Source organism: Eubalaena glacialis, chromosome 13 (assembly GCF_028564815.1).
Source record: "Eubalaena glacialis isolate mEubGla1 chromosome 13, mEubGla1.1.hap2.+ XY, whole genome shotgun sequence".
NCBI classification, from domain to species: Eukaryota; Metazoa; Chordata; class Mammalia; order Artiodactyla; family Balaenidae; genus Eubalaena; species Eubalaena glacialis.
Genome location: NC_083728.1, coordinates 29,310,129 through 29,335,928, shown reverse-complemented (window position 1 = coordinate 29,335,928; position 25,800 = coordinate 29,310,129). Strand labels below are relative to the sequence as shown.

At 46.2% G+C, this 25,800-nt stretch overlaps 1 protein-coding gene across 4 annotated transcripts; it reads left to right on the top strand.

The window, feature by feature from the left end:
• Positions 1-681: 681 nt before the first annotated feature.
• Positions 682-21,623, top strand: NSFL1C (NSFL1 cofactor). Of its 4 annotated transcripts, none has more exons than XM_061209086.1 (9): positions 687-861; positions 3,219-3,316; positions 8,999-9,073; positions 11,575-11,740; positions 12,349-12,441; positions 13,666-13,775; positions 14,172-14,309; positions 18,990-19,214; positions 20,301-21,623. In XM_061209086.1, exons 1-9 carry the CDS (start codon positions 757-759, stop codon positions 20,461-20,463), a joined length of 1,173 nt encoding a protein of 390 aa, XP_061065069.1. In that variant the 5' UTR covers positions 687-756; the 3' UTR covers positions 20,464-21,623. The 4 variants fall into 4 exon arrangements, with proteins under 4 accessions (XP_061065071.1, XP_061065069.1, XP_061065072.1 ...); XM_061209087.1 differs by having other exon boundaries at positions 690-861; positions 18,990-19,154; XM_061209088.1 differs by lacking the exon at positions 12,349-12,441 and having other exon boundaries at positions 682-861.
• Positions 21,624-25,800: the final 4,177 nt, after the last annotated feature.

The following is a 25,800-nucleotide window of genomic DNA, read 5'->3' as shown; positions in this document are numbered from 1 at the left end:
TTGTGTCTGAGAGACCTGAAGAAAGTGAGGGAGCACCTTGCCCACCACAGAGTGAAAGGCGTTCCAGGCAAAGGGAGCACAAAGGCTCCGATACAAATACGCATCTGGCACCTTCAAGGAACAGCAAGAAAGGAAGTGTGCCTGGAGCAGAGGAAATACTGAGAAGCCTAGGAGATGAGATGGAGAGCTGGCACATCTCACAGGGGTCTTGCAGACCCTGAGACATTTTTTAAGCAGATTGAGATGGGGAGCCACGGAAGGGTTGGGAGACAAGAGTGACTTGTTCAAGGCTCTCTAATGTGAACAACAAGAAGGCAGGGACTTTGTTTTGCTCACTGCTGATCCCCAGCCGTGGAAGAGCAACGGGCCCTTGATTCCACTCAGTAAATATTTGAACAAGTGAATGAACGAATGAATAAATTAATGAAATGAGGAAACAACTCAATGAATAATTGTGAAACTGACTCCTTTCGGGATCTTTCATCCCACAGGTACACAGCGGAAGACCCGCCCCTCCTCTCTTCCTCCCCGCGCTCCCACCCCCGCCGTTAGGTTGAGGGTCCACGCTACGGCCGCCAGAGGGCGCGGGGCGGCGGAGTTCTCGCACGGAAGGCTTTGCGTGAGGCACCGCATGGGGCGGGGCCTGCGGGCGGGCGCCGCTCAGCTGGACAGGGCTGACCGGTGTGTGGAACGCGCCTGCGGGGCTGAGGCTGTGCGGCGGCGCCCGGAGCGGTTTGGGCGGCGCACGGAGCTAAGATGGCGGCGGAGCGACAGGACTCGCTGAGGGAGTTCGTGGCGGTGACGGGCGCCGAGGAGGACCGGGCCCGCTTCTTCCTGGAGTCGGCCGGTTGGGACCTGCAGGTAGCGCCGCGAGGCGGGCCGCGTCGGGCGGGCTGGGGACTGCGGGGCGCGGGCGCCTGGCGCGACAAGCCCGCAGTGGCCGAAGCGCACAGTCATCCCGCAGGGCCGCGGCCCGACCCAGGCCTCAGGGTCCTGGGGCCGCTTGCCACGCGTCGCCAGCTTGGCCTGAACGTGGGGAAACGCGGGCTAGCTCCGGCCCGGACCTGCTCTACCCGGCCTCAGTTTCCCCTTCTGCCTGGCTCTCGGGTCGGCACTGCCGCAGCCCGCGTGAAGAAGGGGAGCCTGGGGGCGTGGCTGCCGCGCCGAGTCTCGGCTGCAGGCCCGGCCCGACTGACCAGCTCCGCGGTGGAGCGGCGCTGGGGACTAGGTGCTCGTTCATTTCCATTTCCGCAGCCCCGGCCTCAGGACAGGGGAGAAACCCAGCCCAGGACTTGGCCCACGCCCCCTCCTACCTAATTGCTGGGAGAAACTGGGTAGTGGAGCCTATTCATCTTTAATAAGTAACTCTTCTGTAAAATGGGAGTCTTCGTGGAGCTTATCGTCTAGTTCACCAGCATGTATTAAGTATACGTTAAATATTTATTAGTTAAGAAGACATTAAGATAGGCTACACGAGGCAGGGATTTTTGTAAACTGTTGAATCCCCTGTGCCTGGAAAAACGCCTGACACTTAGTAGGCACTCAGTAATTAATTGTAGGAAGAATTGCATACATGTTGTTGGCCAACCGACGTCTTAGGTAGATGATGATGATTAATATTTATTGAGTGCCTGCCATGAGCCAAGTGATGTTCTAACTGCTTTAGGTGTTTTAAGTCATTTAACCTGTGTATTTTGAAGCTGAGGTTTAGGGAGGTTAAGTAACTTGCTCAAGGCCTCACTAGCTACCAGGTGGAAGAGATGGCATTTGAACTCAGTTCTGTCTGATACCAGAGCCCAAGCTCTTAACCACCATGTGCCCTGGCACTTTACGTATGATGATTCAGTTAATCCTAGCCACACTGTGAGGTAAAGAAAACTTCCTCAGTTGTATAGATGAATTGGAAGCTCAGAGGTCAAGTGATAGGCCCAAGGTCACACACCCAGGGATTAGAATTTGAACTGTGTCTGCTGACTTCACCATTTATATGCTTCCCGAAAGTGTAAGAGTTAGATAAAGCATCACACCTGTGCGGACACACAGTGTAAAGCCCCTGTGCTGGGCAGAAATACAAAATGCAGCTTCTGCCTGAAAGACCTAAAAGCTCACAGTGTTACAGGTGGCAGGTCATCAGTCCCAGTCTCCTCATGCTATTAGTGGGGAAACGGGCTCATGCATGTGACATGACTTGCCCAGGACTTGAATGTAGACACCCCTCAATGCCAGTTCAGTGCATGTCCCACGGCAGCATACTGCCTCCTGGCAGGCCTGCTAAAGCGTGTTCTGTAAAGGCACGCTGCTTCCAACAGGCTGGTTATGTCCCACAGCAGCTCACTGCCTCCTAAAAGGTGGTGACCTTGAGGACAAGAGCCATGTCTTTTTCACCTCTGTAGACCTCATTGCTCTCTTACTTCTTTGTGCAAAGTAAGTGATAAGTAAATACCTGTGCATTGAGTCCATGCGAGAAACATCCAATTACAAATGGCCAAAAGAGGCCCATATTCCTTCCGTATGTATAGAGCTAAGACATGACTGCATAAATGTTAATGGATCCTCTCGTCCGTTTTGCAGCATTGGTGGGATGGGTGTCCCCATTGCACAGATTAGGAAACAGCCTCAGAGAGGAAGTAAAAGTAGCAATCTGGACTGACCTCACAGTTCCCAGCTCCTGGCTATCACCTAAATGCTGAGAGTAAGGGCCCGAGCAGACTGCCTGGGATCAAGCCTGGCTCTACTCCTTACCAACTGTGTGACCTCAGACAGCTTTCTTAGCTTCTCGGTGCTTCTCTATCAGCTATGAAATGAGATGATAATAGCACTAACTACATAGGGTTCTTTAAGGATTAAATGAGGTAACACAGGCAGAGTTGTACTCAGAACAACATGGCTCATAAATAAGTGCTCAATAAATGTACACTGCTTTTACTAGATCACATTTCCTAATAAAAATGAGAATGAGGAGTGTCTCCATCCCAACTTTCCTTCTTGCCTTCTTTTCCCCTTAGTAGGTGGAATTTTTTTCAGGTAATATGAAAACAAATAGTTGGGCCATTACCTTTTGGTCTTATTTTCTATGGCCCCCCCCCCAAATGCAGACTGCCTTGTAAGTGTGGGCCATATTTTTGTGTCTTTGCTCCTTTGTGTTCAAAGGAGATGAAAGGAGATGTGTTAGATGAAGGCCTGTTTAAGGATCCCAAGTTACTACCTCTCTGTTTCAGATCGCCCTAGCAAGCTTTTATGAGGATGGAGGGGACGAAGACATTGTGACCATTTCGCAGGCAACCCCCAGTTCAGTATCCAGAGGCACAGCCCCCAGGTAAGGGCCAACTTCAGTTATTGCTACATTGGTGTGCTTCCAGCAATAGTGAGCTATTTCCTGACTCGACAGAGGGTTCAGGCCTGGGGATGTGGACCCGTGGGTTTGAGGGAGGAAGATAGACTGACTGGTGGGTAGTAGTTTCTTGCAAGACTTATTCCTTTCCTGTAGAGATTTGGGATTCTTAATTGAGTGTGGTATATGATCCAATCCTGGAGGAAACCACAGAACCAACTTTTAAGATGTTTGTGGGGAGGATCTCTTATTTATGAAATATGAGGAGTGGCCTCTCCATTTATGGAAATTTTTAAGTAGAAACCAAAGTACTTCCTTTCAGGGATGCTGTAGATGTAAAAGATTAGGCCAGGTGACTTTAAAAAGGCTCTTTCAATATTTTAGGATTCCCATTACCCTATTAAGAAGACTTAGAGAAAATAAACATGTTTAACCCACCCTTTCCCAAATTGATTAAGGAGACCTTGTCTTATTTTGTGAAGCAGTGTTAACCTTTGCTGTCCCATTTGCATGCCCTGTCCTGGCCACCCTGGCTCCGAGGTTCTCACAGCCAATCACTGCTGTGATCTACAGAGTGGGATAATGCAGGTCTTCTGGGAGACAGGCAGGGCCTCTTCCTTTAAAGGTGTCTGAACTACAGCTCCCCTCTCTGCTGTAGCCTGATTTGTTTCTACTCTCTGGTGTATGTTCTCAATTTATTTGAGTTTGAATTCAACCCCAGAATACAGATATAGTGTTTCTTTGCTGGTGAAGTGATAAATTGTGTTTCTCTCTAAGGGCATCTGAGATTTAAATTACATTTCCTCCCTTTCTAGAAGGAACACTAACCCCAGTTCTCACTGCTTCCTTAACTTCTTCCCCTACCTACATTTCCAGAGGAAAGAGGTAATAGGCAGGACATCTTTTAGTTATTCGTAGATGCCCACGTGTGAGGTGTCAGTGATGGCACATCAAGATGTTACTGCCTGGGACCTGGTTGATAAGGTAAGGGCTTTTCTTGTAGCTGCTGATAGAGACAGCTGATTTCCTGGGGTGTGTCTTTCACAGGCACCCCAGATTACTGTTGGGGTGTTGGCACAAAAATACAGAGGAGGAGAAATTGAAACTTAGCCTCTTGTGTCAGTCACATGTTCACACCTGTCTTCTCTGATAGACCCAAAGTCCTGTCAAGACAGTGGTTTATGGGACTTCCCTGGCGGTCCAGTGGTTAAGACTTCACTGTCCAATGCAGGGGGTACAGATGCAATCCCTGGTTGGAGAACTAAAATCCCGCATGCCTCACAGCCAAAAAACCAAAACATAAAACAGAAGCAATATTGTAACAAATTCAATGGAGACTTAAAAAATGGTCCACATCAAAAAAACCTTTTAAAAAAAAAAAAAAAAAAGGCAATGGTTTATTAGAACCTGGGCTAGGAGCCTGACTGCTCACGTTCAAATCCCAGCACTGCCACTTTAGAGCTTTGTGACCTTGGGCAGGTTACTTAACATCTCCAGTCCCTCAGTTTTCGTCACCTGTCAAATGGGAATGATGATAGTGCCTACCACATGGGAGATTAAATGAGTTAATACTTACATAGCACTTAGAACACAGAACGTGTTAACTGCTATTATTGTCATTTTATTATTACCATTATTAGCATCCATTCTCATCTTCCCCATTCTTTTCTTATTTGTTCCCTGTCTCATTCCACAGCAAGTCTATATGTTAAAAAGTAGACTTAAAAGTAAAAGAATCAAGGGAATAGAGTTTAACATTAAGACTGCAGGGAGTAAAAGACTGAGCACACATGCAGGCCTAAAGGTCTTACTTTTTTGCTTTGGTTAAGCCTCAGACTCGGTACTGGGCTTAGGTGAAGCCAAGGAAAAGGGAGAGGGAAGGCACTGTTTGTTACATCGTTGTCCTTGTTCAGGTGGTCAAGGCTGACTGCATTCTCAGGAAAAGGCAGGCTTGTGCTAGCACCTCAGAGGAATCCTGTGTGGGGCCTGCCTTTCCCCTGTTTGACCTGACTGTTGCAGGACACTTAGCCTGCTGCTGAGCTCTCCCCGACCCCACTGTCATCTTCTCACATACCTTTTCATGTCATCACTGCCTCTGTGGCACAGCACTCAGTTAGTGAGTTCCTCCTCTGACTCTAGAGCAGGGGTTCTTCACGTGGAGGCCCTGAACCCCCTAGGAGGAATCTGTGGAATGGATGTCAGAAGGTCCATAAATTACCTGAAATTGTAGGTAAAAACTTGTATATATGTAGTACCTTTTCTGGCAAGAAAATTCATAACTTTTATAAGATTCTCAAAGGGTTGTGGGACATAAAAAGGTTAACCATAGCTATAGGAGAAAGTCTAAACTCCTCAATTATAACAGCTGTCATTTATTGAGCACTTAACCAGCTGCCAGGCACTGGGTTAAGCTTTTATTGATATATATACATCTTTTTAATCCTTACTACAACCCTGTGAGGTGGGTACTGTTAATTCTTCCCATTTTACAGATGAAGACACTGAAACTGGGCATCTTCCCAAGATCACACAGCTAGTAAAACAAGGATTTAAATGCAGATCTGTTTCTGCTTCCAGCATTCAGCTCTCAGCCAGAATGATGTACTGCCTCTCCCTGTGGACATTCACTGTCCTCCAGAATTTGCTGTGAACCTGCCATCCTCATCTTATCCCCCTTTTCCTCCTTTCTTAAATCTTTATTTCAACCGAACTGACTTGTTTGGTGTCTCAGTTCTGCCTTGTTTTTAGTTCTTCTGCTTTTGTTTGAGCCTCTCATCTGACTGGACATGCCCACTCTCTTGCTTCCTTTCCACCTGTGCAAATCCTCTGTGTCCTTCCAGGTTTAGCTCCCTCCCCACCTTCTCTACTGAGCATGTTATCCCCCAACCCATAGGCAGCACGAACTCCAGTCACAACCCATATCCACGTACTACTGTATGACATCTTTCCTGTGTTGTCTTGAATTCTTCTCCTGATAATTACCTTAATATTTTTCTCCCTAAGTAAGTTGTAAGTTCCTGGAGGTGGGAGGGCTAGTATTCCAGGAGCACCCACCATCTGTCTGGCTCTGCCAGATATTCTCACATATGTTCTCTTCTTATACCTCTATAACCATGGAAGTAGGTCAGGTGCTCACCATTTCACAGGTCAGGATGCTGAGTCTTAGGAAAGGTTGAGTAACACATTTGCTGTTATAGTGGATTCAAACCCAAATTTGTCTAAATCCAAAGGTGCTTCTTCTGCCATGTGCTAGCTACCTCTCTGTGCAGTACCTCCCACCCCTGTACCGAGCACAGGGTCGAGCAAGAGGTAGGCTGTTATTTCTTCCTTTTTTTCCTTCTTTCATTCAACCAAACTGTACTTTCTTAGAATTCTAGGGAGCACCGTTGTCTGATTCTCTAAAACTATACTGTCCAGTATGGTAGCCGCTAGCCTCATGTGGCTATTTAAATTAATTAAAATAAAACATTCAGTTATTCATTTGCACTTACCAAATTTTAAATGCTCAATAGCCACATGTGACTAGTGGCTTCATTACTGGACGGTGCAGGTACAGCATTTCTGTCACTGCAGAAAATGTGATCTGACAAAGCACTTTTGTGCCACTTCAGGGTGCCTGGGAGATAGAGTTCTGATGCTGAAAAATTGAAATTTCTGAGACATTTTGCCAATTTGTGGAAGATACAAGACAGAGTATTCTGAAATTGGTAATGCCCCCAGGACATCCATACTGTTAAGGTAACTCTCAGAGCATTACTCCAGAGCAGTTGTTCTCAGACTTGAGCATGCATCAGAATTACTTGGAGGACTCCTTAAAACCAGATTGGTAGACACTCCTTTCAGGGTTTCTGATTGAGGAGGTCTAGGGTAGGGGCTGAGGATTTGCATCTTTCACAATTTTGAGGGTAATACTGATGCTCCTGGTCCAAGGACCAGCACTTTGAGAACTGCTGCTCAAGAGTAGTACTTGAAATGTGCTACACCGTGCATCAGCACCCCGACTGTTCACAGCACGCCCACGAGGTTGGTGCTGATTGTCTCCATTTTCACATGAGAAAATGAAGGCTTAGAGAATTTCATTAGCATGCCCAAGATCCCAGGGTTGGAGGCTAAGTTGGGATTGGAACCAAGTAAATGGACACCAGAGTCTGTGTTAGATACTGTCAGAGTCTAGGTGTAAGAACTTTTGGGGAAAGAGTCAGACCTATAGCCAGAGCAAGTGGTTTGCTCAAGCAGGTATACACATGTGTATTTGAAGGTGTTTAACGACGGAGAGATAGAGGATTTTTTTTTCCATAGATGCTAAGCTAAGCATCTGTGGAAAACTCCCCTGGGAAGAGTAATGAGTAGAATTAGCCTTTTAGGGCACTAGTATGGATCTTATCACTTGCATCCTTTTAAACCATGTTGTGTAGAGCATGAAGGAATGCCCAGGAGGTTGCTCTCAGCTCACTCAGGCAGGAATGTATTTGCTACATCGGTTGATCTTTGTCCTCTTTTTTCTAGTTAGTGGAGCCTCAGAGCCTATTCTGTCCTCTGATTGTCTCCCTGAAATAAATCTTTCTTCAAGGCTGAACTGGAGTAAACAACTCCTTTTCTAGCCTCACTAAATCTCCATTACCCTCTCCCACCATATTAAAGAGAAACAACTTTTTTCCCCCTAAGGAATACAGAAAATGTTTTTATAAATTGTGTGTCTCATGATCCTTGAAAAACTAAGATTGTTCCTTAAGGACAAATCTAAACTAGGAAAAAAGTGGCAGTGTAAGACTGTCAGAGGAGGGAGTTAACCCTTCTCATACCATGTTTAGTGTGCCCTCTCTACCGCACCCCACACAACCCTGCTTTTTTCCTAAACACTAATAAATACTTGACTAACCTACAGCAGAAGCAGAGTCCTTTTCATGCATATATTCATTTCATTTTTACTTCTTGATGATTTATCCTTCCTCTAATGAGTTACTTTCACTAGTCTCTGTGTATGTGCCTGTGCTGCTTTCCTGTAATGCCCTGCTGGTCCCCTTTCCCCACCAGCCCCACCATCCTTTATCCAATTGACTGATGGTCCCCTAGTTTGTCAGCACTCGGTCCAAATGTTGCATTTTTCTGGGGCGCTTTTCTTGATGTTCCCCCACCCCCACTTAGAACAGGAGACTGCTCTCACATCCCATGTGCTTCCCTCTGTCACAGCCCCTGTTGCACAGTATTTAATGGATGGTTTCCTGGCCAAAGAGCCACTAGCCTGTAAGCAACTAAAGGGTAAGAACTGTGCCTGATCATTTTATAGACCTAGCATCCAGTTCAGTGCCTGGCACACAGGCATTCCCCCAATATTTAGAAATTATATGATGAAAATCGCTATCCAGTAGTACATTTTTAAAGTAGTACAGACCCTATCTGGTACCCTCCTCCCCCTCTAGGAGAGCTTAAATTGGATTTCATTTTACTTCTTGATACACTTCCTAATTTATTCTTAGTCCTGTGTGACCTTGAATAAATATCATTGTTTTGCATGTAAACTTGAGAGGTTAACCCTCTTCCCATAGATCCTCTTCCTGCCCCACCAAAAAACCTAACCTCAGTGTCCTCAACTGTTAGCAGCTGATGATGCGGATCACCTTTCTTTAACTCCCCTTGAGATCATTTTGCTCCTTTCTGTGTCTCCAGCGATAATAGGGTGACATCCTTCAGAGACCTCATTCATGACCAAGACGAGGACGAGGAGGATGAGGAGGGTCAGAGGTGAGTCTTTGTTGGGAGCACAGTCCACAGGAAAGTCCATGGTAATGTATAAATCACCTAGAACAGCCTAGAAGGATAAACATGCTCAGTTATCATTAGCCATTACTACTGTGGGCTAGTCATACGCATACTAGAAACAGTTTTCCACTCCCTGTGCTTAGAAGTGATCCCTGTCCTTTTACTACTTTTTTTTTTTTGGGGGGTATTCTGGATTTGTTTTTGTTCTGTTTCATTTTTAATTATTAAGATAATATGTATTTATTGAAGAATATTAGGGGAAGGGAAATAAATCTATAAGGAAAAAAGCCATTCGTAGTACCACAACCCAGAGGTAACCACGTATCAATAATATTTTTGGTGTATTTCCTTCCAGCTTTTCCTTAATTGAAAAAGCAATATATTACATAATAAAGAGAAAAAAAGGGCTTACAAATGTATATTCCTCCAATATACAGACACAGTACTGTTTTTTGTTGGTTTGTTTTTAACCTTTAGGAATGTTATAATAAAATTAGTGTCCATTGTGGAAAATGTAGAATAGCATAATGAAAAAAAATATAACACTCATCCACCCTTTGGTAACTACGGTTAATATTTTGGCATATTTCCACTAAGTGTTGGTTCTGTGTGTAAATGTAGTTTGTTTATATTGTATTTTACATGGTGAAAGGCAGATGTTTGTTTCTTGCTTTTGTAGGATTAATGCTACATCTTGAATACTTCTCCAGGTCATTAAGATTCTTCATAAGTGTTTTCAGTGACTATAATGGTCATCATATGGAATGCTCGACATTTAAATCATTTCCAGTTTTTTGCCATCTTAAATTTCAATGCTGTGAACATCTCTGTGTGTTAATCTTTGACTACATTTCAGATTATTTTGGATAGTGTATAGAAATGAAAATACCGGGTTAGAGGCATGAATATTTTTAAGGCATTTGATCACAGATTCCTAGTTTGTAAGCCAGGGCTTTGAGATCCCTTAATAAGGATCTTACAATCCACCGAACAGAACTTTGTCTACCTGGAATGAACAAGGATGAACTGGCTGCAGCCTCACTTCGTGGGTTTTGGTTTTCCATGGAATCTGTCTTGGTCTGTCAAACATTCCTAAGGAGCATTGTATAATAACCATTATGGAAATGCAGTTATCTCATCGTGGTCACTCTTTGGGAAGTGGGCTGAGAAATTATGTGTGTTCTGTTCTCTGTCTTCATCCACGTAGTGACCTTTACACTACCTCAGAGCCTTCTATTTAGATACACTCAAAGTTCAGGAATAAATGTTAATTTCAGTGTTTTAATACTTCTTGAATGAAAGGCAGTGTCATCAAGTAAGTGAATGCCCAACTCCTAAATGACCTCCTCCTACTTCTCCTGTCCTGTCACATCCTCCAGGCAGTGACCTTCTTTTACTTCACATCCCGGTTACATCTCTGGTCCCTCAGCATTTCAGATCTAATGGTGCTGTTGTCCATGCCAAGGCCTAGGGTCTTGCCTTGCATTCTCTGGGGAGTGTCAGGAAATGGAAGGCTGAGGCTCAGTTTTATAGGTTCTCAGTTCTCCCCACTGAGACGTGCTATTGACTTAGCTGTGAATAGGAGTGATAAGGAGGCAGCTAGCCAAGGCTACATGACTGAAGGTTTTCAGATGCAGGTAAAAAAAAAAAAGTGCTAACTTCATCTCAAGCCATGCTTGGCCCATTGCAAAGCAGGTATGGGTATCTTGGGGCTTGTATTTGAGCTTCCCTGACCTCCTCCAGTACCCACTCTTCCGCATCCACCCGGTGTATGTCACAAGAATTGCAAGGTTAGGTGAGGCTTGGGAGCTCTCGGTGCTGTATCACACCTTACATGTGTGCATTACTCTGTGCTTGTTCTTTTGCATACTTCCGCTGATTTGAACCTGATGGCCCTGACTTAAGGAACAGGTAGGTAGGGCATGTGGTCCTTCCCTTCCATTTCAAAGAAGGAAAGTGAGGTTAGCTCAGTGCATTGGCTTGCCCAGGTCACTCAGTGGCAGAGCCAGCAGTGGAACCTAGCTGCTTGTACTAACCACGCCACTGCCACCATTAATCCAGGGCTGCTAGTGGTAGCTGCTTCTAACTGACCATAGTGATCATCTGCTGGAAAGGTGCTGGCCGACGGATGGCGAACTCCCAGAGCTAACGTGCTGTCGTGCATGCCTGGAATACCCTTCCCTTGTTCTTTACCTGATAAACTCATCCTCAAGATTTAGCCCAGAAGACACCCTTCTAGGAACCCTTGACTGTACTCCCCAGCTCTGTGTTCCCAGAGCACCCCTTACTGACTTCTACTGTGGCTCACACTGCAATATGGCTACCTGCCTCTTAAATCTGTCCCCACCTAGACAGTAAGTTCCTTAAAGATGGGCATTTGTACCCTTTGCCTCATTGTGCCCAGCTCCTAGCCCAGAGCCTGGCACATGCTCTATTCATGTTTTCTAAGTATATTTGGTGTTAGATGTGTATTTTCTGCACAGGTTTTATGCCGGGGGCTCAGAGAGAAGTGGACAGCAGATTGTTGGCCCTCCCAGGAAGAAAAGTCCCAACGAGCTGGTGGACGATCTCTTTAAAGGTGCCAAGGAACATGGAGCCGTAGCTGTGGAGCGAGTGACCAAGAGCCCTGGAGAGACCAGTAAACCAAGAGTGAGCATAAGGGGTTGGGATCGTTGTCTGTGTCCACAGGACTGAGGTTCCAGAGCAGGGGAAAGGAGGCCTTCCTCACCCCAGCAGTGACTGAATTTGTTTTTGTTTTGTTTTTCATTTGCTCACTTCCTCTCATATGCAGAAGAGCAGTGCAGTTTCTCTTGCCTTTTAACATGAAATCAAGATTTGGGGCAAAGTTTTCAAACCTATGGCCTGTGGTCTGGATCAGGTTCTGCAGACATGTTTTGTTTGGCCTAACCAACCTGACTTACTCAGTGTCTTGCTTTATTTTTGTTTTAATTGAATCGGTGGCCACCTGTTTTACATACAGTCAGGATTTCTGTTTTCTTTGTGAAAATCAAAAAGTCTTTAGTGTTATCCTACACCTAGATTCTGAGATGGTCATGATTAACTAGAGCTTAGTAGCAGCCGTTCCCTTTAACCAAACGGTATCCCCCCACCATTCCAGTTTTTACCCCAGTCTCTGAGTTTCCTACTCAGAGAAAGTATACCTAGAAGTTAACAAGCTTGAGATAACATCATTGTATCTGAATAACCTGATAACTGTTGACCCACTCCTCCGGTGTTTATGAACTTGGCTTTTATAGCCATTTGCAGGAGGTGGCTACCGCCTTGGAGCAGCACCAGAGGAAGAGTCTGCCTATGTGGCAGGAGAAAGGAGGCGGCATTCCGGCCAAGATGTGAGTGTGCACCTACCTTCTTTAGGGAAGCTCATGGACTGTTTTATCATTTTGGGGGAGAAATTAGTCCCGTGTTACACGTGAATCAGCAGCCTCTGAAAGGGAAGAGGCAGCAGGTTTGCTGTCATCCATGAATGGAAAGGCTTACCTGAGAATCAAAGACAGCTCTCATCTGGCTGGGTGTGGGGGGAGGGGGGTGGCTCATGAGTGGGGACAGGCAGAGCGGATGGACAAATAAAGGAGTTTTCTGAGCATTTCATGGATCTCAGGCAGAGGGATAGTGATTCCAGGGTTCTCTGGTGGTGGGAACGTGCCTAAAGAACTTGGTCTTTAGACGCACCCCCCCGCCACAAGGAGGCCTGAAATGTACTTTTTGAACTTTTTCCGTATTGTATTCCAGTCCTTTTTTCCCTGCGCATAGGGATCCCCCTCTCCAATAAGTGTAATCATACAGTAGAATCAGTTTTGAGGTTTATGTCGTAAACTTTTTTTTGTTTTTAATTTTATTGAAGTATAGTTGATTTACAATGTTGTATTAATTTCTTTTGTACAGCAAAGTGACTCAGCTATACATACATATATATACTTTTTCAGTGCCATAAACATTTTCATATGACCTTGTGACCATTAGTCTCCATAATGTATTTGTTTTTAATTATTTTGGGTTTTTTTCCAAAGTAAAGTAGTCAAGCAAGGAGGAAATAAAAATCCTATCCACCTGAGGTAGCAGCTGCTAATAGGTTGGTCTTTAGTCCTCTAGACCCTTTCCTGTGTATATATATAGGGAGTCATTAACAGAAATTGTAGATATCATTTTTAATGGCTGCAAAATAGTCCACGTAAGATTTGCCATGCTACTTTAGTTGAGCACAAGCTTTGTGCCAAGCACACTGGCAACCCTATAGATAAGGAAGCCACAGCTTCAACTGAGGCATCTGCTCAGTGCCACTTAGCTAGTGAGTGGCAAAATCAAGATGCAGACCCAGGTCTGCTTAAATCAAAGCCCATTCTCTTAACTTGTGCCATATCACCTTCTTATTTTAGGTTAATACTTATTTCATTGGTTGTTGATTGATCTCCTTGTGCATGAGTATATGTTTGTCTGTCTGTGTGTTTTAATAATGACACAGTAAAATAGTAAAAACTCGTTAATTTGCAAGTTCATGCTGGTGTGCTTGCCAGGTTCCTGACAATGTATGGACTGCTTACCTCCTGTTGTCACAGGTTCATGTAGTGTTGAAGCTCTGGAAGAGTGGATTCAGCCTGGACAATGGTGAACTCAGAAGCTACCAAGACCCATCCAATGCCCAGTTTCTGGAGTCTATCCGCAGAGGGTGAGCAGAAAAGCCCTCCTTCGGATTCCATATCAGTGAGTGAGATGGCAGATGGGAAAGAAGAAGCTGATTCAAATATTTATTATTTAAGAAGTTTACATTTTTAAGCAGATTTAGCACAGTTGAGATACAGATTCACAGATCTGCTCCCAAAACCCTGTGTATCTACATTTCCCCTTTGGGCCTAGGACAGAGCCAAGTCACCAAATAAGGTACAGGTCTCCACTCTTGACTCATGAGAGGAGGGGGAGGCGGACAGGTAGCCACTAGAGCAGTTGACTCCCTGTGAAGCCCAGCTTCACAGTTGGAACTGAGAAGTTTCTCCTCCCTTTGTACCCATCACTGTCATTCCCATGCTGCTCTGTGTGGGCCCCAGCACTGCCTTTTCTCCCACAGAGAGGTGCCAGCAGAGCTGCGGAGGTTAGCTCACGGTGGGCAGGTGAACTTGGACATGGAGGACCATCGGGACGAGGACTTCGTGAAGCCCAAGGGAGCCTTCAAAGCTTTCACTGGCGAGGGTCAGAAACTGGGCAGGTAAGGAGCAGCACGGGGGGAAGTGGGATTGTGTGGGTCACTCCTGTCGGGCCCAGCAGGCCCTGTGTAAGGCTCACTTTGTATAGCTCTTTACTGTTTAGTACAGAGTACTTCAGTTTTTATTTTTATGGGAGGAAGAGTATGGAGAACATAGGCTTTGGCATTAACACACCTGAGTTTAAATCTATTCTTCACTTTCTAGCCATATGACCTTGGACTATACAGGCTCAGTTTGCTCAACTATAAAGTGGGACTAATAAGAATCCTTACCTCCTCGATTACTGTTGGGAGGAGCACGTAGAGCACTGCGCCACAGTGAGCAGTCAGTGTAATCAGTAAAGGTAACACGTTGCTGCTTTGACTCGGTAATCTAGGGTGTCCAGGGCAGGGATAACCTTCTGCATGGCTTTAAGGCTGAAACAGACACATGTATTCAGGTCACTTGAAATGGAGATTCAGAGGAGAAAGGAATCCTGGACTCTTGCCGGCCAGCCTACAGCGGCATCGTTTAGGATCCAGGGAAGCTCAGAGACATTGTTGCCCCTTTGCAGCCTGCTGCTCCACTGTTATGGCAGCTCTTATCTCTACTTCTTTGGTCCTGCCTGAGACTCAGTTTGTCATTTCCTGTGAAATTTTTGCCACGTGTCCCCTGCCACTATCTCTATCTTGCATTCAAACCCCTAATAGGATCTGACTGGTTGATAGTCCCTATTACCTCTGATAGGCAGGATTCTCACACCAGATCCTTGACCATCCCACAGACAGGCAGCCTTCTCTCAGGGACCCACTCAGCTTTGGCCATACATGGGGTCACTTCGTCAGTATCCTTCAGAGGGATCTTTGCACATGAGAGGCACTCAGCATGGTGACCCTCCCCGCCAGTACCATCCTTATTTTACAAAGGGAAAGCTGAGGCTCTTGGACTTTAAGGGATACCCTTAGGTGCTCCCTATGGTAGAGCCGGGACTGGAATCAGGCCTTCTGATTGGCATTTCTCCCCCACACTCCTACACAGCAAGACACCGTTTCTGACCTAGCTCTGGCAGCTCTTGAACTAGGCACTGCCCTTGCTCACCTCACCACCATCTGCAGGAATCAGAGTGTGGTCTGCCAACAGCTGTGCTCTTTGAGCTTCTGGCTGGCCCTCTCCTAGAATCCCCTGCCTCCCTGCTGGCCATTCATGCCTCATCAGGAGCAAGGGTCATAGCTCAGGACATTAGAGACCAATAGATTGTGGTTTACCAGGACCAAAATAGTTAAGTCCGCCCTGCTCATCATTTCATCTACCACATTGGGGCCTGTGGGTTAGTCCGGGACAGCTGTTCTCTGATCCATCTGTGACTTACCTGTCAGCTATGGTAAGCTTTGTGGAGCACCAGATAATTTTTTTCCTTATATTATTAAAATAAAATGTGTTTATCTTTAAAAAAAAAAAAATAGAAAATACAGATAAAGAATAAAAACTGTCCCTAAACCTAACACCCAGATATGTCCAGTTAGTATCTGGGAAGTATCCTTCCAGTCTGTATATGTATATGGGGGGGGTGTGTGTGTGTGTGTAAAAATAAATGTTCTATCACCTGTTATTTTGCCTAATCAATGTAGTATGGCTGTCATTCCAGATCAGTAAGTGTATTTCTACAATATTATTTTTAATGCTAACATAATTTTCTATCTTATGTATGTGCCATAATTTAACCAGTCCCTGATGTTAGACATTTAGGTGGCTACCAGTATTATGAACAACATTACAATGAATATCTCTAATTAAATCTTTATATACCCCTTAATGTACTAGAAGTAAAATTGCTAGCTCAAAAGATCTTCATATTTTTAAGATGTTGTCAAATTGCCCTCCAAAAAGGTTGTATCCGTCTTTCACCCACCAGTAGTTTTAAGGAAGGGTCCAGAGCACTGTGCAGTTTGGGTTTGTCTGGTTTCATGATACTAACAGAAAATGCTTCTACTATTGGAAAGTCTAACTCTATTATGTGTGAAGACTCCACATCTCAAAAAATTAAGATTTTTTAAGGAGTCTGTTTTAGCAGGATGGGAATACTTAGTGCAGGTGATGAATCAACAAGTCGAGACAGAGCTTGATAATCAGATGTGATGCTTGTCAGCTAAATAAATGTTCATTGCCAGTTCCACTTTGATTTTATTTCAGTTCTAGCTTTTAATGAAAAATGAGCTAAAAAAATGTTTTATACAGCTAAGGGAGATGGAACGTTAGCTTTTCAGTCTAAACTAGATGGACAGCTCTTTTAGTTTTTCCAATGAATTTTACTATGCTTTCCATTGTCTTCTTGTTAACTAAAATGATCAGGAAGCCAAAAGTTTAAGAAATTTTTCTCAGGTTTGCCTCAAAAATCAGTCAATGCTTGTTTTTTCTCCAATTACCTAGAAAAATAAAGTGAATAGATTTTTCTCAGTTCAGAAATTTGAAAAAGTTCGTTCAGTTGCATGAAACTTTTTTTATTTTAGGCTTTGCATTTGTTTGTTTGGATGGGAACTAATCTGAAGATTTGGGAAGCCTGCATTTACTTGATTTTGAGTACCAAACACCAAGAGTGCACTTGGGATGGGGGTGAAGGGTGACACTGCTGCCAGGATGAGCTTTGCCCCCTCACCGTGCTTTCTGTAGTGGTCATCTTTTTTTATTTTAGGCTTTGCATTTGTTTGTTTGGATGGGAACTAATCTGAAGATTCGGGAAGCCTGCATTTACTTGATTTTGAGTACCAAACACCAAGAGTGCACTTGGGATGGGGGTGAAGGGTGACACTGCTGCCAGGATGAGCTTTGCCCCCTCACCATGCTTTCTGTAGTGGTCATCTTTGTAAAGCAGGTGGCAGGGTCTCAGGAGGTAGCATTGTGGCAACAAAGCACCTTAGTGCCCAATTTATTCCCACTACAAAGGAAATAAGCAGTCAGGTGATTCAGCTTCTTTCTCATTCAGGCCTTTCTGGCAGGCAGTAGCATCAGTGAGTACCCATCATGTACTTGGAATTGTTATAAACAGTTGAGGGACAGGCTGCCTAGAGTCTAATTAGAGAGTTGACCTAATGCCCTTAAAACTAATGAACAGAACAGAGTAGATCTTAGGCATTTACATGTTCAACATTTAACTTTCCAAGCATCTCTTCAGGCCCGTGATGGTGTAATTTATCTGTGTCTCAGCCCACATTTGAGTCCCACGTGCTGTGAGGCTGATCCATAGAAGCTCCTCTCATATCCAATAAGTGTGGCCAGGTTTCTCTTCTGAGCTCCACTTTGTAATTCTCTAAGCCACTATTTTTCATGTTTACAGAAAAGAGTAAGTTCAGTTTTCAGTTCTTCCTCGCTAATTATGTGCCCTGGGGCAACATTTCACTGTGTTCCATGAAACAATCTGCAGGAGGTTAACAAGCGTAACAAGAAAGAAAGGACATGGTGGTCAAATAAGTTTGCCTTAACCTCACGATCTCTCAAGACCTTCTTTAATATGTTAGTGGCCTGTGATGCTGTTGGTATAATATGTGGCATTTCCAAAACCTTCCTGGAGATAACTCAAGGGACAAGGGTCCCAGGGAACACGCTTAGGAAAGCACTTTCAGTTGGATTTGCTGAGAATACCCTTTATAGGTTGTAGGGATCAGAGGGAACGGTGAGGTGTATGAATTAATCTAATTAGAGGCTTTGGGGGGAAGCAAGGGAGTTCTCATCCAATGGCCTCTACTCTCTGCATAGGTCTAGACCAAGACATCTGCTAAGAGAAAGGCTGAGAATGAGATGCATAGATGGTTTACAGGAGAGAGATGAAGCCTCCAGCGGTTATGGAGAATTGGGAATTTGTGTGCATTTTGTGTTTGTCAGCCACCCGGAGTGTAGCACCCCTTTAATCCTCACAAGGGTCCTTGTTAAAGAACCTTGTTACTACCCTTGTTGAAACTCAGGGAGCTTAGATAACTAGCCCAACACTATCATAGCTAGTGGGTGAATTCATACCCTGGTCCATCTCATTCCAAGATCTGAGCTGTCAACACTGCAGTAGGAACTGTGTCCTGTTCATATTGTATAATTAATCCCTGCGGTGCCAGGCACTTAGTTGGCTTTCCAGAAATCTCAACCACCTCCTGATAGTTGACACATGAATATGAGATACTCACATGAGTGAGGTTGCACTGGGGCAGGCAGGCCTGAAAAATCCATTAGAGGAGAAGAGTCTGGACTTGTCCCTTACATTCCAGCAGTCACCTGCCAAGCTGTGTCATGCCTGCCTCAGCTGCAGACTTGGCGTGCCCCCTCCCCATTCTGCCCTCAGCCTCTCACTGAGGCTAAAACTCATCCTGGTCTGTTGGGTCCTCCAGCATCAGGTCCCAGTTTCTCCTGGCCCAGGCTGTCGTGCATACTGCTTTCCTCCCTTCAAGCCCTTGTTCAGTTGTGGACACCAAGGAAGAAGGGGGTTGGTAACTTGCCCAACTCCAGGAGTGAGGGAGCTAGCAGTAATTTGGGGGTTGAGGTGAATTCCACTGGACCTCTAAGTTCCATCAGGACAGGGATTCTGTCTTGGACACTCCTTATATCAGTAGCAACAAACAGCACCAGACGTAGCAAATGCTCAGTAAAAATCTGAGACAGGATTCCCCTCTTGTGTGGGGCCTTGTTTCTATTTGTGTCCTGACACGATCCTCTCTCCTCAGCACTGCCCCCCAGGTGTTGAATACCAGCTCTCCAGCCCAACAGGCAGAAAATGAAGCCAAAGCCAGCTCTTCCATCTCAATTGATGAGTCACAGCCTACCACAAACATCCAAATACGGCTTGCTGATGGCGGGAGGCTGGTGCAGAAATTTAACCACAGCCACAGGTACCTTGCATTATGTGGCCTGGCTTATTCTAAGAGGGTCCCAGAAACTCCCACAAACAGGTGAGAAGCAGGGAGCAGTTCTTCCTCCTAAACACCAGCAGGCACTCCGTGCTTTCCCCAGAGGAGGCAGTGGGATAGGAAAGTATGCAAGTCTGAAGCCTTTGGTTTGGTCCCCACTCTTCCATTAAGTGTGGCCAGTGACTTGCTCCGTCCCCTTTGTGGGTCTCATTCCTCATCTCTAAAATTAGGGGATCGGATTCCTCAGAGGGGTTTTTTTAGCCACCAAACAATTTGTTCAAAGGAAGTTTCATGCTAAAGCCCAAGTGCAAAACAGATAAAATTTGAACTGCTGTGGTTGATGGAGGGGAGAGGGGATGCAGTGCACCCTCCCACCCATCTGGCTTCCTCTACCTCCCTGCCCACAAGCAGCCTCTGAAAACCACTAGGCTACTAAGGTCTCTTCTAGATCTGGACTTTGAGAATTCTAGAATACCTGTTCCATCTCAGATCATCTGGGATCAAAGCAACTGTTCCTCCCCAATTTAGAGATGGGGAAACTGAGGCACAAAGTGATGAAGGGATTAGCAGGGGAGGACTGTTGCCAGTAAAGATATTTGGCAACTTCTTTTTCTAGAATAGCAGTGTCTAAATTTCATCAATCATAGGCCATATAAACCAGAACCCACATGTGGGGCCCAGGGAATGGCTTGCCAATCCTTGAGTGTTGACAGACTTCACATGAGGTTAGTTGTGAAACAAGTTTGATTAGGATTACAGAAAAGGGATCAGGCAGAGAAGCCTCTAGGAAGAGGGACCCAAATGTGGGCAAGGAGCACAGCATGATGAAGAACTGAATTGGGGAGGTAGGAGAACGGGGGGAAGGAGGGTGGTATAAAATTAGGCAGGCCTCAGGACCACAGTCAGGAGATTGGTGTTTATACCAAGGAAAGTGGGAGCAACTCTGAAGGGTTTTAGACAAAGGAGTGACATGAGCTCATGTTCCAAATGAGAGCTTTGGACACTCTGTGGAGAAGGATTGGGCAGGGGAGGGGACCTGGGGATGTGATACAGCCTCCCGAAGCGGGGGGTGGGGACAGCAGGGAAGAACACTGCTCACCCACCTCCCCACTCCCCCCACTCCACCAGGATCAGCGACATCCGACTCTTCATCGTGGACGCCCGGCCGGCCATGGCTGCCACCAGCTTTGTCCTCATGACCACCTTCCCAAACAAAGAGCTGGCTGACGAGAGCCAGACCCTGAAGGAAGCCAACCTGCTCAATGCCGTCATCGTGCAGCGGTTAACATAACTGCCTGGCCCAGCCAGCAGCCTCATCTCCTTCCTGTGTCCCCCACGGCCAGCTGCCCCGTGGAGACCACCCCTCCACCCCCTCCCGCACACCCAGCAGTCCAGTGCCATGTCTTCTCCATAGCTCTGCATTCTTAGATCTCAGTTGGACATTTGTTTTCTCCTTAGTTGCATTTCCTGGGTTTTTGTGATGATCAATGGACTTTAAAGAAAAAAATAAAAACAACCAAAAAAATGGAAGGAATATCACCAGCATGTTATACAGAACCTCTCCCACTGAGGCAGGCTTTGATTATCTTAAAATCATATTTATGTCTAAGGTGTGCGGGGAGGAGTTTTCTATCCCCTCTGCGTAAAAATTGCATGTGGCACACAACACCCACCCACTAGTGTGTCCCCCCGCTGCCCCCAGGATGACTAGTGGAGGATTTACCCTGTGTAGGGAAGGGAGTGGGGGGACTTACAGAAAAAGGCTTTTGCAGCCACTCAGTTCCACAAGAACAGATCTCTTGCCTGGATAAAACTGGGCAGCAACAAGAGTCCTCTGAAGCATGAGGTCAGATCCAGAGGCACACAACCCTTGTGCTCCTTTCACTCAAACCCTGGGAAGTTTACACTTCCCAGGCCGTGGCCAGCTGAGATTCTAACTACACCTCCTGCTTCAGCGCTTTCCTCCCTCATCATCCAGGCTGCTCTGTCATTGCTTTATGTACTCCACATGCAGAAATCTGTACCTAGGAGGTAGACAGGGTATCTTTTTACTGGGAAACAGCTTGTGCCAACCCAGATGAATTCAGAGTCAGGGTATCTTGGTCTGAAAGAGAAACAATCAAAATACCACTGAGCACTGATGACGCATGGCAAATCACATGTTGAAGAAGGGGTGGGTTCCCTGTGCTACGAGCTCCTTGTACTGTGTTAGCGTTTGCAGGAGGCTTCTGCTGACTGAAGTTAGGGTGAGTAACAAAGATGGCTTTGCTGTGCAGGCTTCACTCCGCTGTTCAACCCGCTGAGTTCTGACTTGCACCAACTTGGGCAGTAGTCCCAGCCAGGACAAGACCCTCCGCCCATAAGTGTGCAAGTTTGAGAGAGGAGGATCACTGGGGTCTTGGATGGAAGCCTTTCCACCCCCTATTAAATGAGCCACAGACTTAGAATCAACGCTGACTCAGAATTTTCTGGGTTTGAATCATAACGTGCCTCAGTACTCCTTCCAAGCAGTCATCACCAATCACTTTCTCTTTTCTGTTTCACCCCCTGCAATGAGCCAAGAGCCAACACTACGTCTACCCAGAGTGGGGGAGGCCTTGGGGATCTAACCTGAGAAAGGGACTTGGCTTGGTGCTTCTGATCCCAAAGTGGCAGGGGGCTGCTGGGGCTGCAGCATCTGCCACAGTTGGAGGTAAATATGAAACTAAATGCTGGTCTGGAGAAACGAGTATTGTCACCTTGACCATTAAAAACCAGAATGAGGACAATGGAGTTTTGTACTTTCTAATGGGTTGCTTTGAAGAAGTTGTGTAATGACAGCAACCATTGTAAGTACTTCAGTGCCTCACAACGGTCCCATTGTACAGTGCCAAACCCTGAAGCCCACGTCACACGGCTGGTAAGTGGTAAGGCCTATCTGCCCCCCAAGGCTCCTGCTCTTAACCCCCGTGCCACATATACGTGCACTCCATCCCCAACCCCAGCCCTGTATACATAAATACGCTCGACACTCCCCACCCCTCTTGAGGGTTTCTGCTATGTTGATTAGTAGAACCAGAACAAAGCATAAAAACACGCTTAAAACCTGCATCGTGTAGAATTTACAAAGGCCTCTTTGGCTTCCCACCCAGCCCTGGGAAGTGAGTGAGGCAGCTGATCTAATTGTTGCAGCCACCACAGTGCAGACTAGCCAGGTAACTGGCCCTAGGTCAGAAGGACTGCCAACCACAGAACAGTAGTCTGGTTCAAGGCTAAGAAAGGATGTTTTCAGCCCTAGTTTTCTGTGGTGGTGGCCCAGATGGAAAGGTTCATCCATCCAGATAGGCTTTCATAGGTTTTTTTTTAAAAAAAAAAAAGGGGGGGGAGATACTCAACAGCCACTGGTTCTGGGGTTTCTGAATTCAGGGCAGTTCTCAGTTGAGGCATTTTGGATCATCCCAAAAATTGGCTAGTGAGTGGGATCCTCCTGGCATTAAATAGGCTGGGCCAAGGATATATTGCAACATATAAGACATGTCCTAATGGAAAGATACCTAAAATTCGTCACTGAGTGAAAAATGCAAGTTAGTTGTCGTGATGATGCCCTAATGAGTACATTTTAAACTAGTCTCTACTGTGCAACATGTGTGTTCCTGTTTGGTCTCGTAAACCACACCATGCTAAACAACCCTGTAGGTACAGTTTGGGACACGTCTGGTTGCTTCCTCAAGAGATGGCTTTGGATGGCATTGAGAAAGTGCCCTCCTGAGCCACAGGGCTCCTTCCCATGCCCACCAACAGTATAAAGTGTGCCCATCCCTGCCAGGAACTCCTTAAAGCTGACTTTGAGTTCATTGGGGGAAGAAGTTGGTGCAGAAATGTGGGTTCCCTGCTGCTCCCTCTATCCTAACTGCCTTTTAGGGGGAAACTGGTGTCAGGACTTCTCCCTCCCAGGGCCAAGTAAGGAGGTCTTCCTTCTTTAAAATGGGCTTTGCTCCCTTGTCAAGGGCTATGACTGTGTCCTCCCCTCCCCCCTTCAACATCCTCTGCCTTCTCAGGCCAGGCCAGGGAAGCAGAGCAGCAAACATTGTTGACTTCTAGTGTCCAGCCTGGTTCCCGGTCTGAGCAAGCTCCTGTGCCATGTGCCTGCATCTGTCTCTCTCTCTCTCTCAGCAGTCTCATGCCTCACCCCAGTCCCTCCAGTCCCTCAGCAAGTCCTCCAGGTTCTGCTGCAAATGCATCCCAAACCCAGCCACTTATCATCCGTCCCTACTATCTCCCTGGCCCGTCGTCCATCTCTCACATCAACAACTGCAGTGACTTCCTTGTTGGTCCCCCTGCTCTTGCCCTTGCCCCTGACAGTCTGTTCACACACAGTCACCACATCCATTACTCTCTTCCTTTTAAAGCCCTCAGGAGCTCCTCAGTAGCCCTAGAAACTTCTTCTAAAGCCTGAAGAGCCCTGCAGGACCTGTCCCCTGCCCATCACTTAATCTCTCTGTCCTGTTTTATTCTCCGTCTTATCCTAATCTCCAGCTGATGCATTATATACTCTGATTCCTTTGTCCCTCCACTAGATTATAAACTCCATGAAGCAGGGGGTTTTGTATGCTTCACCCATGTACTGTGAGCACCTGGCACAGTGCCTGACACATAGTAGGTCCTCAACAAATAACTGGTTGGATGAACCTGTGAAATGGAGATAAGACCTCCCCATCTACTCCCTTCCTCCCAAAGCAGGTTCCCATTCAGCCACAGGGGGGCATCATTCTAAAGGGTGCTATAGCTTCAGGTTCTTCCGGAAAAGACACTTAGGCAGAACAAAAAACAGGTGTGTGTGGGGGGAGGGGTCCCAGGGTGTAAGGGAATGCCCTCCAGCACTTTCCCCACCCTGCCTGGGCTGGACTAGGAAGGTTATTAAGGGCCAATTACCTCCACAGTGAGCACCTGAGATCCTCAATGCCGGGACCAGTTCTTTAGCTTCTACTGATGATAATAGCAGCCACCATAATTTGAGCGCTAACTTTGTGCCAGACCTTGTATATACCTTACTTCATGTAGCTTGACAACACCCAAAGGTACCGTGGTAGCCCATTTTGTGGAGGAAAATACTGAGGCCTAGTGCGGTGAAGGGATTTGCCTGAAGTCACACACCAAGTAAAAGTCAGAACCAAGACTTTGAATCCCCAGCTGCCTGACTCCAAAGCCACGGCCCTTGACCACCAAGCTCTACGGCTGTGAAAAAGGGAGGCCCAAGGACAGCGGTGGGAGGAATGACTGGGACATGTGGGGAGAAGGGCAGCAGGAAATCAAGGACGACTTCTGGGAGGAGGGCACCCTTGAGCTGGGCTGTGAAGGATGTTCATTAACAAGGAGGAAAAGAGTTTTCCTTCCTCAAGAGACAAACCCAAAGGATTTGTGAAGGCGTGGGGCAGGCAGATCTGGCTCTGAACTTAGGTTCCGTCTTTTACCAGGTATGACGTTGGACAAGTCCCTGGAGCCAGTGCCAGGGACCGCATCTTGTCCCTACTGAGGGACAACACTAAGTTCCCCTCTGGACTTGTGGGATGAGAGAAGACTAAGGAAACCAAGAATGGACTCCAGAGCCCTGGGGTCAAGCCCTTCCTCCTCAACTCAACTCCTTCTCTCTGCTCTGCAGTTTTCCCATCTGCAAAATGGGCTCTTTGTATTGTTAGTAACAATTACTGTATGCTAGTAACACTGTTTCCCAAACCTGTGAGCGCCTGTGTCCCCGGATCAGCCAGTACTGTTAGTTTTGACAACAACACTCAGCCTCCAGGGCAGATTTGGGACACCTCAACTTCCTGAAAGTGATGGGGTGTATCCAAAGATTTCAGACTGATAAGATGGCAGGTCAGCTTGCAACCTCTCTCCCCGGGCCAGGGGTTTGTCCTTTTCTGGATGATTTTCAAACAGGAACTTGGAGGGTAAGGCCCCAATCAGCAGAGACGCCAAAGGCTCTTAGCAGGTGGGACCACGTGACCCCATGGAGATGGGACGGCTTTCCTTCCAGGCAGGCCAGACAGGTCCCCAAATCCCCAGTTGTGGCCAGAATTCAAGAGAGACTTTGGCCATCTGAACACTCTCAGCTCACCAGCCAGATGACAGAGATCTAAAGTTGCAGTGGGGGGGGGGGGGGCGGTGGGGAAGGTTGGGGGGTGAGAGTTATTGCAAAGCCCAGACAATTATCTAAACCAAATTCCTGATGACCCAAGGGCACAGGTAGAAGTGACCAAGAGACAAAGTGCCCAGTGCCCTGAGCTGGACTTGGATCTGAATCTTGCCACACCCCTTACTGGCTGTATCCTCTATCTGAGCCTTAATGTCCTCATTTCTAAAGGAAGATAATAATTATATCTGCCTCAGAGGGTTACTGTGAGAATTAAATCAAATAACGTCGTGTATAGGCACACACTCGTTACGTCGTTACGTTGTGTTACGTTGTTACCTGCATCAGGGCAGAAAGCAGATAAGCTGTGACCTCAGACCTCCGCTTGCTAAGGGCAGCTGAGATCTTGAGCACAAGGAAATACATTTTCTAAAATCCAAGTTTCTTGCAGATTTAGGAGATTAAAACAAGTGAGAAATATAGCCCACAGTAGCCATCAGTCAACAAGGGTTGGTAAGC